The sequence below is a fragment of the Cucurbita maxima genome, unplaced genomic scaffold (assembly GCF_002738345.1).
Source record: "Cucurbita maxima cultivar Rimu unplaced genomic scaffold, Cmax_1.0 Cma_Scf00010, whole genome shotgun sequence".
NCBI classification, from domain to species: Eukaryota; Viridiplantae; Streptophyta; class Magnoliopsida; order Cucurbitales; family Cucurbitaceae; genus Cucurbita; species Cucurbita maxima.
The window spans coordinates 5,682,272-5,697,554 of NW_019272026.1; the positions used below are offsets into that span (position 1 = coordinate 5,682,272).

At 36.7% G+C, this 15,283-nt stretch overlaps 3 protein-coding genes across 7 annotated transcripts; 1 reads left to right on the forward strand and 2 right to left on the reverse strand.

The window, feature by feature from the left end:
• Positions 1 to 55: 55 nt before the first annotated feature.
• Positions 56 to 1,237, reverse strand: LOC111485662. Its single transcript, XM_023132645.1, has 3 exons — positions 739 to 1,237; positions 487 to 641; positions 56 to 413 (listed from the first exon to the last, which is right to left on the reverse strand). Exons 1-3 carry the CDS (start codon positions 1,016 to 1,018, stop codon positions 294 to 296), a joined length of 555 nt encoding a protein of 184 aa, XP_022988413.1. The 5' UTR covers positions 1,019 to 1,237; the 3' UTR covers positions 56 to 293.
• Positions 1,238 to 3,843: 2,606 nt separating this feature from the next.
• LOC111485629 (nucleobase-ascorbate transporter 6-like) lies at positions 3,844 to 9,289 on the reverse strand. Of its 3 annotated transcripts, none has more exons than XM_023132597.1 (15): positions 8,858 to 9,289; positions 8,218 to 8,363; positions 7,682 to 7,779; positions 7,420 to 7,596; positions 7,123 to 7,223; positions 6,668 to 6,743; positions 6,455 to 6,514; positions 6,154 to 6,338; positions 5,746 to 5,842; positions 5,450 to 5,536; positions 5,020 to 5,078; positions 4,838 to 4,929; positions 4,656 to 4,733; positions 4,418 to 4,578; positions 3,844 to 4,338 (listed from the first exon to the last, which is right to left on the reverse strand). In XM_023132597.1, the coding sequence occupies exons 2-15, from the start codon at positions 8,318 to 8,320 to the stop codon at positions 4,120 to 4,122; spliced, it is 1,593 nt and encodes a 530-aa protein (XP_022988365.1). In that variant the 5' UTR covers positions 8,321 to 8,363; positions 8,858 to 9,289; the 3' UTR covers positions 3,844 to 4,119. The 3 variants fall into 3 exon arrangements, with proteins under 3 accessions (XP_022988365.1, XP_022988367.1, XP_022988366.1); XM_023132599.1 differs by having other exon boundaries at positions 8,742 to 8,862; XM_023132598.1 differs by lacking the exon at positions 8,858 to 9,289 and adding an exon at positions 8,558 to 8,709.
• Positions 9,290 to 12,134: 2,845 nt separating this feature from the next.
• On the forward strand, positions 12,135 to 15,056 carry LOC111485667 (39S ribosomal protein L47, mitochondrial). 3 transcript variants are annotated; one of them, XM_023132652.1, is made up of 4 exons: positions 12,135 to 12,314; positions 12,624 to 12,802; positions 14,291 to 14,448; positions 14,631 to 15,056. In XM_023132652.1, the coding sequence occupies exons 2-4, from the start codon at positions 12,640 to 12,642 to the stop codon at positions 14,736 to 14,738; spliced, it is 429 nt and encodes a 142-aa protein (XP_022988420.1). In that variant the 5' UTR covers positions 12,135 to 12,314; positions 12,624 to 12,639; the 3' UTR covers positions 14,739 to 15,056. The 3 variants fall into 3 exon arrangements, with proteins under 3 accessions (XP_022988420.1, XP_022988417.1, XP_022988419.1); XM_023132649.1 differs by having other exon boundaries at positions 12,627 to 12,802; XM_023132651.1 differs by having other exon boundaries at positions 12,638 to 12,802.
• The last annotated feature ends 227 nt before the right edge of the window (positions 15,057 to 15,283 follow it).

Genomic DNA, 15,283 nt, shown 5'->3' on the forward strand with positions numbered 1-15,283 from the left:
AAACTATGAACAGATAAAACAGTAAATCAGAATGGTAAAAAAAAAAACTGAGCTCTTTTCTTTTGCTAAAGTCCCATATTTCATTACTGAAAATGACTTTGGATTTACAGAGATGCTTGAAGAATCTTAACTCCTTACACTATATAATATTACCCACCCTGCTTTCCCTTTCCTATGCACAGTTTCAAACAACTCTTTTACAGCCACCACTCTAAGATCATTATCACCAACTTATACCACAATCTGTGCCACCCTGTCTCTCAATAGCATGTGGGAATAGGGAACATATATGATTAGCTTCCACCTTCTGAGATGCTATGTAATGAAGGTTGCCATGTTCTTGATCTGGCCGTGGCCGAGGTTGTCGTCGATGTACTTGTCCTTGGTCTGTTGTTCTTCTCGTGTTTCGTCGCCTACAACAGTTATGCAGTTCGTTTGTCAAAGAACTTCCTTCAAAATTATGTTTTTTTGGGGTTAAAAATTCACCTGAACGGGATCTTGATCAGATACAGACCTTCCAGCTGCTGCTGCATCCGACCGTCGGGGCGGCTGTTCTTTCCTCCTCTCTGGCTTCTCTGCTGCTTCTAACTGGTTTTGTTTAACCTTTGCTTGTTTCTTTGCTGATAAGCCTCTCATAACCTCTGATACTCACAAACAAAATGAAGCCATGAATTCAAGTTAAGCCTACAAAATTAAGAGATTTCAAGAACTTTATGTGTTGGATATGATAAAATTGACCTTGAGAAGTGATGAGCCTGTAAACTTGGCCAAGAACAAGCATGTCAGCCGGGCGGAGAAGCTTGATTCGAGTTAAACGAACCGAATTACTGCTGGTTTCACTATTGTTATTACTTTCATTTGGAGTAAACATGGCAGTAGAGATGAGAAGAGCCACATAGTGACCAGGATTCATCTTCATAATCTCTCTAGCCGTCACAGGCCAATACAATTTGTCCACTTTCCCACCTGGGTGTTGTATCACAAGTGTTGCCGCATCAATGGCTTGGCAATTCCCCATCTCTCCGCCAGTCTCTCCGCTCTCTCTCTCTCTCTCTCCCTCTCTCTCTAATGGTAAGCAAGAGGGGAGGCTGTGAAGAGAGGACCAATCTCTTTTTTATAGCCACAACAGACACTCATTCACCAGCAGCCTTAAATTCTTATCAGTTTAATACACCTTGGGGTAAAGAGGGGCAAGATTATCCAACAAGATATGAGGTGTTGAGCTATGATTGGGTGGGTGGAAGAACAGGGGATCTGGTTCCAAAGGTGAAATTACAGCTTCAACTCTTGATATGTACATTACATGATGAATACCACCACTTTGTAAATGGAAAAGAATATATGAATATCAATAAATTTGAATGTCATGCTCTCAAAGTTATGATTCCACAGGACCACAAACAAGACAAAATTTTCCTCAGAAAATGTCAAACATTTCCTTGGATTACACAACTGGGAGTAGTTTTCAAGTAGCCCACAAGAAACAGAACAGAATTGGAGGTGAAAAATCTTGTGGGCACCTCAAAATCCAATCCATAAAACCATTTTCTTTCAAAAGGATACAACAAATCTTAATCCAGCAATAAGAGATAAGTTCATAAATTCCATAGCTCCAAGAATGAAACAGCCAAACAACCAAACAAACAAACCCTAAGCAACAGTATAATGAGTGGTGTCCCATCAGAGGGGGTTCCTCTTTTTCTTTAAAAACCATTTCCCTTTCGAAAAGGAAGTTTACCCTTTTCACTAAAGCTTCCATTTAACTCAGACTCACTGCCCGATAAGCTTCTCCTTGTTCTTCTTTTGGTTCTTCGGCTACTTAGAGAATTTCTTCTACATTATAATCAGCAACCATTGTTGGGATTGTTTAATCGATCGGAATAAATGAAACCCTAATTTTATAATGGACGGAAAGATTGTAAACAAATGAAAGAAGAAGAAATCGATCGAAAATAGAAACCTTACCGATAATAATCAATCCTTAAGCGTAATAAGAGGATTTGCAAATGGCGTTTACAGAACACGTATGTACAACATCTTTGGCAGGCATTTGCCAATATCATTATGGTTGTAAGATGTGACAGAAAAAGTCGCCACGCTCTGGCTCTTGAATTTGGAGCCAAACTGTGGTCATTCAAAGAAAATTAAAAAGTGTGTTCTTGAAGTGCTTGGAGGCCCTTCTTCCACGGCTAAATTGGGTGCTACCCTCTCGAGCCCATGTGAAACCACGCCTTTCTTTGTAGAGTTTCGTTCCCCTCTCTCCAACCGATGTGAGATCTCACAATCTCACAATCCAGAGCCCATACCAACTACCCATCATTTGTAACAGTTAACCACCATATTGTCCACAACCCACTGCATATTGCTATCAGGCTCATGATTTTAAAACGTCTCTATTAAATAAAGGTTTTGACGCGCTTATAAGAAATGCTTCATTCTCCTCGTAGAATCGACCCAAATTTCCAAACTTTAGTTACCTCCCAAAACCCACTAACCAAACACCTGGAGACCCAAAAGTTGGCATATTTAGGCACTGTTTTCATTGATATGGACCAACTTCACCCTATATCTTTGTACATATTTGAAAGGCAAAAGGGAAGAAATGAAGGATACCCAAGTAATTTCACTCCCAAATCTTATCGCAATGACTCACCACTCACCATATGCTTAAAGATGAGTTATTCTGTTGTTTAGGGTTTTATAGTAATGATGGAAGAGAATGTTGTTATCAGATTATTTGGCAATAATGCCTTCTTCTGCAAGAAAATGAAAAGGCATCTTCGTTTCTTATCACCCTTTTGCTGCAACTCAAAAAGAAACATAAGACAAGTCTCAATCCACAGTTTAAGAGTTTAATTCAATGTTTTTTTTTTTTTTTTTTGTTTTGTTTGGGAGCGTGACTCACGAGTAGAGGGAATCTTTTTATTTAGATGGAAAAATTGTTTCGATCGTTAGAGATTTGATTGGTTAATTGAATTACGAAGAACACGGTCTATTCAATCATATAATTAAAAAGATGATTAAAGTCATTAATCCAAGAATTAAAAAGCAAGCACGTTCCTTGACCAAGCCTTTTCTTCTTTATTAGTTTCAAAATATAGGGGCTCGAGCTCGACAATAAGATGCTTAACCAAGAATTTAAACTTAGTCATACTTGAAGTGCATGCATGCATTATTTGATAGCCAAAAAAATGATCTAAACCTAAACTCTAAGAATCTACTTAGTTTCAATAACTTTGAACCAAATTTCATTAAGGTTTGAAGCCTAATAACTACTCTAGTTACAACCCAAGCCTACTATTAGCAAATATTGTCTGTTTTGGCCCGTCGTATCACTGTTAACCTCATGATTTTAAAACACATTATAAGGAATGGTTTGTTCCTCTCTCCAACTGATGTGGAATCTCACAATCCACCCTTCGTGGGAGCCCGATGTCTGAATTTGATAACATTCGTAACAACTTAAGTTCATCGATAACAGATGTCATCCATTTAAGCCCAATCGTGTTCCGAAGTCTCACAAGTCCATTACCATTTGGGTCCTTTTGGTTTAAAGTTGATTGGAAAATTTTGAAGGTTCCCTAGTGATGCAAAACCTGGAATATTCTTCGCATTGTGGCCCTTCACTTTCATATAATTGTCCCTTGGGTAGGGTAGGCCAATGCAGCCTTGAATTAGAGTAGTTGATTTATCAAAATGCACTCATTTTCAACCTTGAATAGCCCTCTAACCTAAAACTTTAAATGAGTTGCCTTAAATTTTTAGATGCTTCCTTTCCATTGTCTGGTCGACTTCAATCTAAACCACTAGACCACTAGCACGTAAGAGATTGACACGTGCCTCGACCTCAAGAAAAGGAATATATATCAATTACTATTAAACTATGCTCCGATAGCTACAAAGGGAAAAAAATAGAAGAGTCGTTTGTTTTTCCATGGACACTTCGAAACCGACCTCTTCGTTCGATGTACAAAAAGACGCAACTAAATGAAGTTATAAATAAAGGTTATCGTATAGAGAAAAGAAGCTAACTTATACAGCTGATACTGGCAATATGTTCCACAGACTCATTTGAATGAAGCAAGCAGGCAGCAGCATTTGACAGAAGACACCAACAAATCACACAGATGGGAAATACTTGTTCAAGTTGAAAGGCAGAGAGTAGAACTCTTCACTTCTCGTATCGCCCTTGAACGATCGGAACTTGTCCCACCAGTGTTTGCCCCTATCTTTCCTGATGGCGTCGCCCTTTTTATGCATTGTGTTATCTAGAAAATATGCCACGATTCCAGCAACGAATGGCTCGGAAGAGAACGGGACATTGATCATGTCGTTGAACTACAGAGCAACAGAACAGGGAACAATTTCAATGTCATCAGAATTTACCATGAGGGGAGAAGAAAACATCAGAACTTACCCATCTTGCTTTTGTGTGGACTGGACCAAACCCATTAATGGCTGTGTACTCATTGAAGTATTGTGGCACAGAGAGTCCTAGGAAGATGGAGAATCCTAATATGAACTTAGTTCTGAAGCTGTTGAGGTTACAGAATTGGAGGTAGCTTAAACCTCCCATGCCTGCAAACAAAATCCATCACTTACCAACCAAGATCACTACATTATTGTATTTCCAATTATCGACAACGAACGCTTACCCACGTAAGCAAAGAAAAGACAGTACAGAGCTGCAACAATGGGGGCTGGAATGGATGCAAAGACTGCTCCAAATTTCCCTGCAAACCCACGGAGGAATAGAACAGATGTACACGAGGATTGGTGCCTACTTCTAACTCGAGTTCGGACTAAAGACTGCAACCGATATCTATCAGAAACTTACCGAGAATGGAGAAGAATATCATGAATCCGGCTGAAATCTGCACAACCCTTCGACTGCCAACTCGGGTCAACGCCAAGAGACCAGCATTTTCACTAAAATATAAAAAGTAAGAAAACCTTAAAGGGACGAAAACAATTTTTGTACTTGATCGAATTATTCTGCTAAAGGCAGCAAACGCTTACACCGATACCGAGGATCCGTTCACAGTTCCAAACAGCCCAGAAAGCAGAATTCCAACTCCCTGGGGTCAGAAACGATTGCATAGATAAGTTGAAGGGGTCAGATGCAATAAGCTTTTCAATACACTACAAGCTAGCTACAGAGCTATCGCCATAACAAGACCCAGGCATAGTTAATAGCTCATGCCAAGGCTTTGTTAGGAATCACGGATCTCAACAATGGTATGATATTGTCCACTTTGAGCATTCGCTCTCATGGCTTTGCTTTGGGCTTCCCCAAAAGGCCTCATACCAATTAAGATATATTCCTTTACTTATAAACCCATGATCATTCCCTAAATTAGCCGATGTGGGACTCACTCCCAACAATCCTCAACAAGCTTAATAGTATCTCTTCCTCCTGGAAAAATATAAAATGACCATTTTACATTACCTGCCAACCAACACCGCGACTGAGAATCGAGGGCGGCAGCTGAGTGGCACTCGCATATCTGGACGTAGCAATAAAAGCACCAGAGGACTGCATTTGACATGGGGCAAGGGAGAAAATGGGGATCACTTCAAGTATACAAATACATTGTCAATTATAACAAACTACTTTTCGAACGCATCGTTAACTTGAGAAACCAGAAAACCAAGCAATTGTGAAGGAAACAGAAGGTGAAGAAATCAGGAACTGGATAAATTCATGTCTAGAGCGAGCATTGAAACAAGAAAAAGAAAACGAACCTCTACTAAAGCAACAAATGATGCCATCATCATGGCAAAGGCTTCACCAGCATCAAATGAAGGTGCTCCCCATTGAAATGGATATGGAAGTCTTATCCTACATATGTAAATTCCATGTTACTTAATGCAGATCCCATCAATGAACGAGGATTAATGAATTCCAATGAAAAATAAATGCGTTTGATAAAATATTTTGATTTTCATTGGTAATCTCTTCTAGTTGATCCACGAATACGTCGAATGTTCAAAAGGAATATACAAAAGTGCGTAGAAGATCAGACGTTGAAACAAAAGTGGGAAAAGAAATGAAATAATGGAGAGGTAGGCCAAAAAGAGATTCATTCAACATCCAAAGCTAGGATTGGGACTCCATTCTCAAAATTTTGATCTTAGCAGGTCATAACTCACCATGGAGCATTTTCTATAAGCCCCGAGCGGTCAGTACGGCAACTTGATTGTGTTTTAGACGGTGCACCTTTGTATGCCCCTCCTACTGTCAGTAGGAAAGCATAAATCCACACAAACACCACACAAAAAATGACTGCAAAACGATCAAATATGTGTTTTCCAGATTTGATCACTTGAGGCAAATACTGCACAAGAAGTATACATGATTATAGCGAAAGACGATTACAGAAGAAATGATTTTCTTTGTAAACGAGTAGGACTATAAAGAAAACACTGAATGTGTGTTGCTTGAAAGGAGTACCTGTGAAACAAAGACCAAAAGTATAAGCTCCGGCAGTCCGATTTCCACACATTTGGCAACCTATCATCCAAGCCAAATGTTAGACCCCTTGGAGGGAAAAATTAATCAGATATTGTAGGGCATCTCTAAGCATTGCGATTACGAGTATAATAACAATTCCTTTTAAGAAACACATACACACGAAGACGCAGAGCGGGAATGGGAGAGACTTACCCCTGGGAAACCCAATTCAAAAAGTCCAAATCCAACTAGAGAAACCAAAGGGACAGCTGAAAGTGGACTAAGAAACCTGAAGAATGGAAGCAATAACCAAAGTGAAATTCAAGCCTTGCAAAGTGGACGAGTCAATAAAATTGTGAAAGGCAATTCATAATGTATTGCTAAAATAAACTCGATGTCACATGTAACAAAAATCTAACAATAGCTTAAGAACTTCTTCAAAAAAAAAAAAAAAATGAACACATCTAAGAACCGAGTACTTGAGCCTCGAACATGCAAACTTAATGAATTGAGTACTTCTTGCAGACACCTTGCATCAATCAATTTAACCAACAAATATTATGCCACGAAAGCACTTGTAATGCAGCTATATGTTTGCAGTTAACCAAAAAAACGTCAAGTTATTATTATATCACTGCGTTATCCTTCATAAGGTAGACTTGACCCACCTTGCAACGTTACGCCACAGGCCACTAAAGCCCAAGACAATCTGAAGGGTTGAAGCAACAATGAGAGCACCCTGGATTGCCCGCATTGTCTTCTTGAATTTCTGAATATGCAAGCAAAGCAATGTCAACAGCCTCAAACGAAACACACAATTATAACTAGTGAAGAACTATTTCGTTAGTTAAAATTAGTCATTGATAGAGACAAATGAGCATTTCTAATAGCATGAATGACACAGTATTTGACATCCTACACTAGGCATTAATATCAATTCGCCAGAAGAATTTAGTTCACATTACATCAATAGGATCAGCCGTATCAGAAAATCGACCAGCAACGATGATCGAAATAGTGGTGGGTACAAAGGTGTATGACCCTCCAATTACAGCTGGTAACCGAGTCCCAAAGAGCGATTGTAGCAAGGTATTCAAGCCAGCAACAAAAAGCAAGGTTTGGACAACCTTTGCCTTCTCCTCCTATAAGAACAATGAGTTACAGTCACATGGTTGTAAGAACCTTCATAAAAAGGAATGTAATATAAAAGTTTCACTTGAGCCTTACAAATCCACCACCCATCTGAGGAACAAGAAAAGACGGAATCAGAACCGTCGTGCCTAACATCACCAGATAATGTTGGAAACCAAGAAGTATAGCTTCAGCTGCATCAAGGAAAAAAACAAAGGAACAAACGGTGTTTATTCCCATTTGCTCAAAAGATGCGAACAAAGGAATGACTAGCTGCTTTATTCCCATGACAAATTTAGAAGATAATGCTATCAGAAGATCTGCCAGATTCGTTCACAGAGGTACAAATTTACTTTCCAAACAGCAGAATCTATCAAAATAAAGAGGAAAACGGCGGAGAATGAAACATAAAAGAAAAGTTTCTATCAGCTATTAATACATGACACGGTGGTGATGAATCAAGAAACTGCAAGAACTGAAAATAGCTAACCATACGGAAACCAGAAACCAATTAGTTTCAGAAGAATCGAAGTCGAACTACGATCGTCTTGGGCCAAACAAGGCCAATGTTCTGAAAATAGAACTCAACTTGGAAAGCTTAGAGGAAAAAAGGGATGCAAAAAGAGACTCACGCCATGGAGGTGGACTAGTAATACAGTAAGAAACGTTGGGTAGCTGATCCTTCGGTGGATGAGCTTGTGGCTCCTCTACTTTGGGTGCTGCACCTCCCGCCATGACTCACTTCACAACTTCCTCTGCTTGAAACAGCTCTTTCCCTCTGCCCCAGAAACAAAAAATTTTAGAATCTGTACAACCAAACTCAAATCTAAGAAAAACCCATATCCCAAATCTTCCAAAACAAAAACCCCAAATGATAAAATGTGCTAATCTTAGACGATAGCACACTAAAGTGAGAACAGAGGCAGAGAAAGCGGTAAAAAACATGAGGACCCAGAAGATTAAAACACTCACAAGCACCTCCACAAGAACACTAGGCGGGAATATTATAGATGGAACTCCACACAACAAAATAAATAGCACAAACACAATAGAGGGTATCCCTTGGGTGGATAAATAAAACGAGAAAACCCCATGAGTTCCACTAATTTCCAAACCAAAAAATTAAGAAAGATGAGCAAAAGTAGCTTTTAACAACCTTTGAGAAGCAAAATCAAGTGGGAAAACGCTTAAAAGTCAATACAGCATTCACCCCACAGCCTAAAGTGTTAACTGAAAAAAGTAGAAAACAGAGGAAAGGGAAGAGAGGAAAACCCCGCAATAAATGGTTTGAAGCAAAAGCACAGTCCAGAACAGCACCAGCAAAGCTTAAGAGATAGCTATGCTGTGAAGCGGGTATGAAAGATAGAATGATCTGATACACAAAAGAATCTCTGCATATACACTGGCGGGGATAGCTGCGAAGTTCCTTTTTCCAGATTCCCTCTCTAACTTTCTCTCTCAAGAATTCTTTTTTATCATTAATTTTCCTTTTTTTCATAAACCCTTTTATTTCCATTCTTTATTCCATTCTCTTAACATGAAATTTAGTAAATTTCCATCTTAAACACAGCCATTACTGCAACTCCCTTCCTTCAATGTTCCCATTCAAAACACACATCTGCTGCACCCGCACGCCATAAACAAATTTAATTCCTTAATTAACCCAAACGACGACGTTTGGAGCAATTAGGGTTTCATCAAAAGGAAAGAAATAAAACTTGTTGCCAATCGTTTCTCTACGCGATTCCCGAACAAGCAGAAAGAAGGCACGGAGCTTTGGATTGAATAATGCGTCAGTATACTGTGAAAAGACGGAAATACCCTTAATGGATGTACACTCCTCCTGGCCCTGAGCACAAATAGTTGGAGGGGTAGTTTAGGGATTTTGAAGAGTGGCGATCACGTGCGAGCTGTAACAATGGAATATCGGGCGGGTCTAGACTAGGGGCGCTCGAATCCACAAAAGCCCGTTCAAAAGAAAGAACCGCCGACACAATTCCCACATCCCTATTATCACACAATTTTATAATTCATATATAAATATATAAATAAATAAATAAATAAATAAAAGTTGAATATTCTTTTTTATCTTTAATTATGTACCAAAAATTAATAGACGTTCGGTTTGTGGAAAAAGAGGTTGGCATGAGTTTTTTTCCCTTAATATTTGATTTTTTAATTATAATATAATTAATTATTTAATTTTATTAAAATTATTTATTTGAGAATAGTTATTAATAGGGATGACTTTAAACCAATTAAAAGACCTCAAATCTAATGCATATTATTATTAATATATTTATCAGTGAATAAGAATTAAATTAAAATTTAAGGAATATTATTGTTTTGGTTAATAAATTATTATAATAGTGTAAGATTTATAAATATATCCCATTAAATGCAATTTACTCCCCATGTACAATCTTTAATTTTTTACAATCATTTATGTAATTTTATTATAATCATTTATTTGGAGTAAGTTTATTACAAAAAAAAATCGTGAATATAACTTTATAAAAACTAAAATAGTTCGTCCAAAATTAAATAAGGTAATAAAACTGTTTAAAATATTTTATTTATATAAAATTAGGAAAATATTTTTGATGCAGCAAGATTATTCTAATATGTATTTTATTTTAATATATTTTTCAAATATTATTTTACCCATAATCTACTCAATTTTTTACAGCGTCGGTAAGTGTAGCTCGTGTTCTTTTTTTCAAGCAACCAAAAAAATCGACCTCTAATTTAAATCCACGTCATTAATTTTTTTCCTTTTCTTCCCTCGTGTCCAAAGTGCCTTCTAGAGGACTAATTATTTATTTTTTTAAAAAATGGTTGGTTTATGTTTAAAAGTAAAAAAAAAAATAATAATAATAATTTTATTAGCCACAAGAGAAAAACCACGAGCATTGACAATACAGCTGGCAATTGCCTTCAATTTTGGCTTTTTGTACACGCGCGTTGAACTCTTGTTAACATGCTTTTGACCGCACCCAATCTAAACCCTTCCATTTAGCTTCCTAAGCAAGTATATTTGGGATTTTTTATTTTTTATTTTATTTTTTAAAAGGTATATTTGGGACGAATCGAATGTTCCCACGATTGATACGTACATCACCCAATCTTATATTTTAATAAATAAGATGGTTTACGTTTTCCTATGTTTTATTATTACAATATATTTCTCACAAAAATCATAAATCTTAAAGTGCTTCTTTCATGTAATTTTATCATTTATCTTGTTAATAAAAATATTTTGTAATTTTCTATATATTTTAGAATATTTTAATATAAATAATGTTCCTTAAATAAATAAATAAAATAAAAATATTTCTTTGAGTATAAAATATTTGATAGCCTATCAAAATAAATTTTAAACCCGCAAACGAAGTGAACATTATTTTAACAAAATCGAAATTCCGCAATTAAATTTGTTGAAAATAATAAATTATTCGAAGAGTTTATTACATCTCAAGTAATAATTTTATATTATTTAACAATTATTAGATAACCCATATTTCTTTTTTTTTTTCTTTTAATGATTATGAATCGTCCCAAAAACAGAAAGGGTTCAAATTAGAGATGAAATCATTAAGAACTCGAAAATGACAAATAAAAAGAAAGGGTCATCAACTCGTAACTTCCCGTCAAAATAAAATGATGATTTGAAAACTTTAAATAAATATAAAATTCGTCTAATAAACTATATAATTGTATTTTTATATCATCAAATTTAATTTTTGCCTTTAAATAACTTTATAATTCATATATACTTTACCTACTTAGCTTTTTTATTTTGTTTATTATTATTGTGGGCCACATGGGACACACCCTAAATTCGATTTATATTGTAATTATTTCTAAACTTATCTTACTTTAGGAACTCCGAATCATATCACATCTTAATTATGGGGCTGAGATTTGCAAAAATTATTATTTCTTAATCACTTCATAGTTTGTGTCATCATGATACGTGTTTATTTTAGGAAATTGGAGAAGGATGAAATTTATTATTTAAATAGTATAATTGTTTGGTTATAAGAGTGTTGCCACGTGTCTGATTTTTTTTATTATACTATTTTTCTATATGGTCACCTATTATGTAGGTTGACGTTTGTTATCGATGTTAGTAATGCATTGTGATTTGTAAATGTTTGATATTTGAATTTTAAGATATTTTAATTATCAACGTAATATGTATTGTGAACAAGTATGATTTTTTAAATAATAATAAAAAATTGACAACCTAACCCAGAGCGAGAATAGAGAATTGGATTGGGTTGGGTTGAGTTGGGTCATAAACTCTCTATTTGAGTTGCTCCGACCACCAACTCAACCAACCCGAAATATCGGGTAAGTCGAAAAATTCATCTTAATTGGGCCTACATTAAAATGGGAAGGAAAGCCCAGCAGCCATATCTGGCCCTCATTAGCCACAACTAACTGCCCGCCATTGTTTTTTAAGGTCAGCCCAGAAAACAAAACCGAGCCCACTATGTAAAATAAAATAAAAAATTAATAAACGAAAAAGGATAACCCTAAACTAGTTTCTATTACAAAATAACTCTTCTTCTTCTTTTCGCGCCGTCTCCTCCTCCGTTTCAGCCGCTCAGTGTTGCCGCCGCTGCCACTGCCACTGCCACTGCCACCGTCGCTTTCTTCCTTTCGTGGCGCCGCAGCCTCCCTCTTAGCGATTTTGCTCTGATTTACTTCTCCCTTGTAACTGGTATTTCCCAATCTCCATCCATGTATTTCTTCCCACTCGAAAAACACAACTTTGAACTTGTCTAATGAAAGAAGGGAGGAGTTTTAACTTTTCTTATACGATTTTTAATTTTTTTTATTTGATACAATATCCGATTAGCGGAAAATTGAGACGTGGTTTCAGAAATATGTAAAATCCACTATTTAATTTCGGAATTTACAACGAAGGGGTAAAATTGCACAAAAAATTTTCTCCCTTATTGTCTCGCTGTTTATGCTATAGGTATGGATATATCGATATAGTCTCACTGTTTTAGTCTTGCAATTCAAGCAGCATTGGTGTAGTCATGTTTTTGACTCGAGTGATTGGGAGAAGATTTCTGGCTGCTGCTAGATCAGAAACTTCTTCTGCAGCTGCTGCTGCTTCTACAGCTACGACGGGCTATAACCCGCTCGAGGAGTTTTTTGAGGCAGATAGAAGTCCAGATGATGACAAACCTGTTGTGTATGGTATGTTTATATGTTGCCTTCAAACTTTGGTCTTCTTTAACAATATATAAATTTGTATTTTGGTTCTTTCATTTTCAAGAATTTGTCTCAAGATACTGTTCCTTGGGTGGGTGTCTGGTTTGATATCGTGAAATACCGAAATTTGAACTTGAAATCATGGAGGGTCTGCTTACTCATGAATACAAATTGATCAGATTCAGCCACTGCACTAAAATAAAATACCCTCCTTGTCATGTATGGAGTTAGAATGCATCTTTTGAGATAACAAGATTGGTCCAGTTCAAATAATTTGTCACTGGTGGGGACTGTGGATTCTGCTTCATTGATAAAACATCACAAATGTTATATGTTTTATGTTACTGGATTTTACATGATATAATAGATGAAATGAGTAATTACAAATAACTATGCTGGACTGAAACCTACAGATTTCTCAACACAGGAGAGACACCAAAGTGCTCCAAAAAAAAAAAAAAAAAAAAATTGGTTTCATCATAATTTCAGTAGTATATGTTCTTCCTCCTTTGTTTTCTTTGATTACATGTTTTCTTTTTGTACAATTACCTGATTGGTTGCATAGTGAAAATAGGAGCAAGGACTTTAAATAGGTGTTGGCAGCATGATTATGTCTGATCTATCTGCATAGCTTCTATACCTGTCAGTGCTTTCTTATTGCTGAATCTGTGTTATGTGTGCCATGTGATCAGCCCTTGAAAGTTTTATGTGCGTTTTCAGAATTTTTATAAATTGTTCTGTGATGGTTGCTCGTATGATACGAATGGTACGTTAATGTTTTATCATGTTGTCTATTCATTTGGTTACTCACTTTGAATAAATTTGTGGTACTGGAAAATGCTTGCCCTTTGTCAAAGGCTATTTTTGTTTTAGGATACACATTTTTCTCATGTCAATACAGACTTGATCTTTTGCCAAAGTTGTCACACATATATATATATATATACATGCATGTATGTATATGCCCTACTTCTTAGGAATAAAGGTCTCTTAAAAGTTCAAACAACCAAAAACGAAGTATGATGTAATAGAAAATTTATGAGATTTAGAAGGTCCTCCCTCTTGGTCACCGCCTATACTATATTGGAATGAAATATCCCTAAAGTTGTTCGACCCTAATGTTGTAAGCTTAGATACTTGTGCGAGATCCAAATGCCCGTGGATAACCAAAGAATCCTCATAGTTTGGCGGCCACCCAGATGAGATATTAGTATCTTATGAATTTTGCAATGTATAATTTTGTAGGATTAGCTCATGGACAGACAGATTGTTCAGCTTGCAAATTTTCTTTGGTTTGTGACGCTTGCAGTTTATAGTATAAATAAACAACCACGGGCTGAAGTACAAAACTCATATGTCTTGCAAAATCCCCTTCATTAGAAGTTAGAAAAAGTTCTGATTCTTATGGCTGAAAGTTTGTGCCTTCTTGAAAAGACATTATCGAGATTCTAATTGCAATTCCTATGCTGTTAGGTCGAAGTTGGAAGGCTTCGGAACTACGGCTCAAGTCTTGGGATGATCTTAATAAGCTATGGTATGTTCTGTTGAAGGAGAAAAATATGTTGATGACACAGCGCCAGATGCTTAATGCACAAAATCTAAGGTTTCCTAATCCAGAACGTATTCCCAAGGTAAAGTTGGCAGAGATTTTGTATAATATTTAAATTGTAAATACAAGTTCAATTTGCTTTTTCGCTGTATTTGTTTCTTTCTCCTGCTTCTTCAGTTGTGTGATTTCAGGGCTTGTGATGGTTCTCCTTTCACTACTTTTCTATTCTGATGTCGATGGTGGTTGTTGGTGCTCGTAATTTAGGTGCGGAAGTCAATGTGCCGAATCAAGCAAGTACTTACCGAGAGAGCCATCGACGAACCAGATCCTCGGAGATCTGCAGAGATGAAGAGGATGGTAAACGCTCTGTGATTAGCGGATCAGTATTTCAAAATCAGCGCTTGTATGCAGTGGAGCTTATCATCTTGGTGACAAAAGGAGGAAGTGTTAGCGTGATAATGCACGTCCGATGCAACACCCTATCAGTTCAATTCATTCTGTAATCGAGGAGATATCATTAGAAGAAGCCTCGAAATTGTTCGATGATTTCTAATAATGTTTTATCAACACTAATCAAAGTTTTGAAGATGTTTTTAGTTGTGGCAAAGATTAAACAAGGGCCAAGTTTATTATTCTAGAATGTGTGTGTGAACTGATGCATTGGCTTTGATGAGATTCTGTGCAGCGCCAGTCTTGCTTGCTTATTCCAATTCTATTCCCTACAGGAGGGGGCAGAGCCACATGATTGGATTAGACATGCTGCTGCTTTTTTTATTAGCTTCTTGATCAAGACTGTTTATTCATGAGGGTGAACATAGACAGGGGTCCCCCAACATTCTTTCTTTCTTTCTTATTGCTCGGGTTGAAACAATGCCTGCCATGTGGCGCGATCTGGTTGGAGGAAAAAAATTGATTAG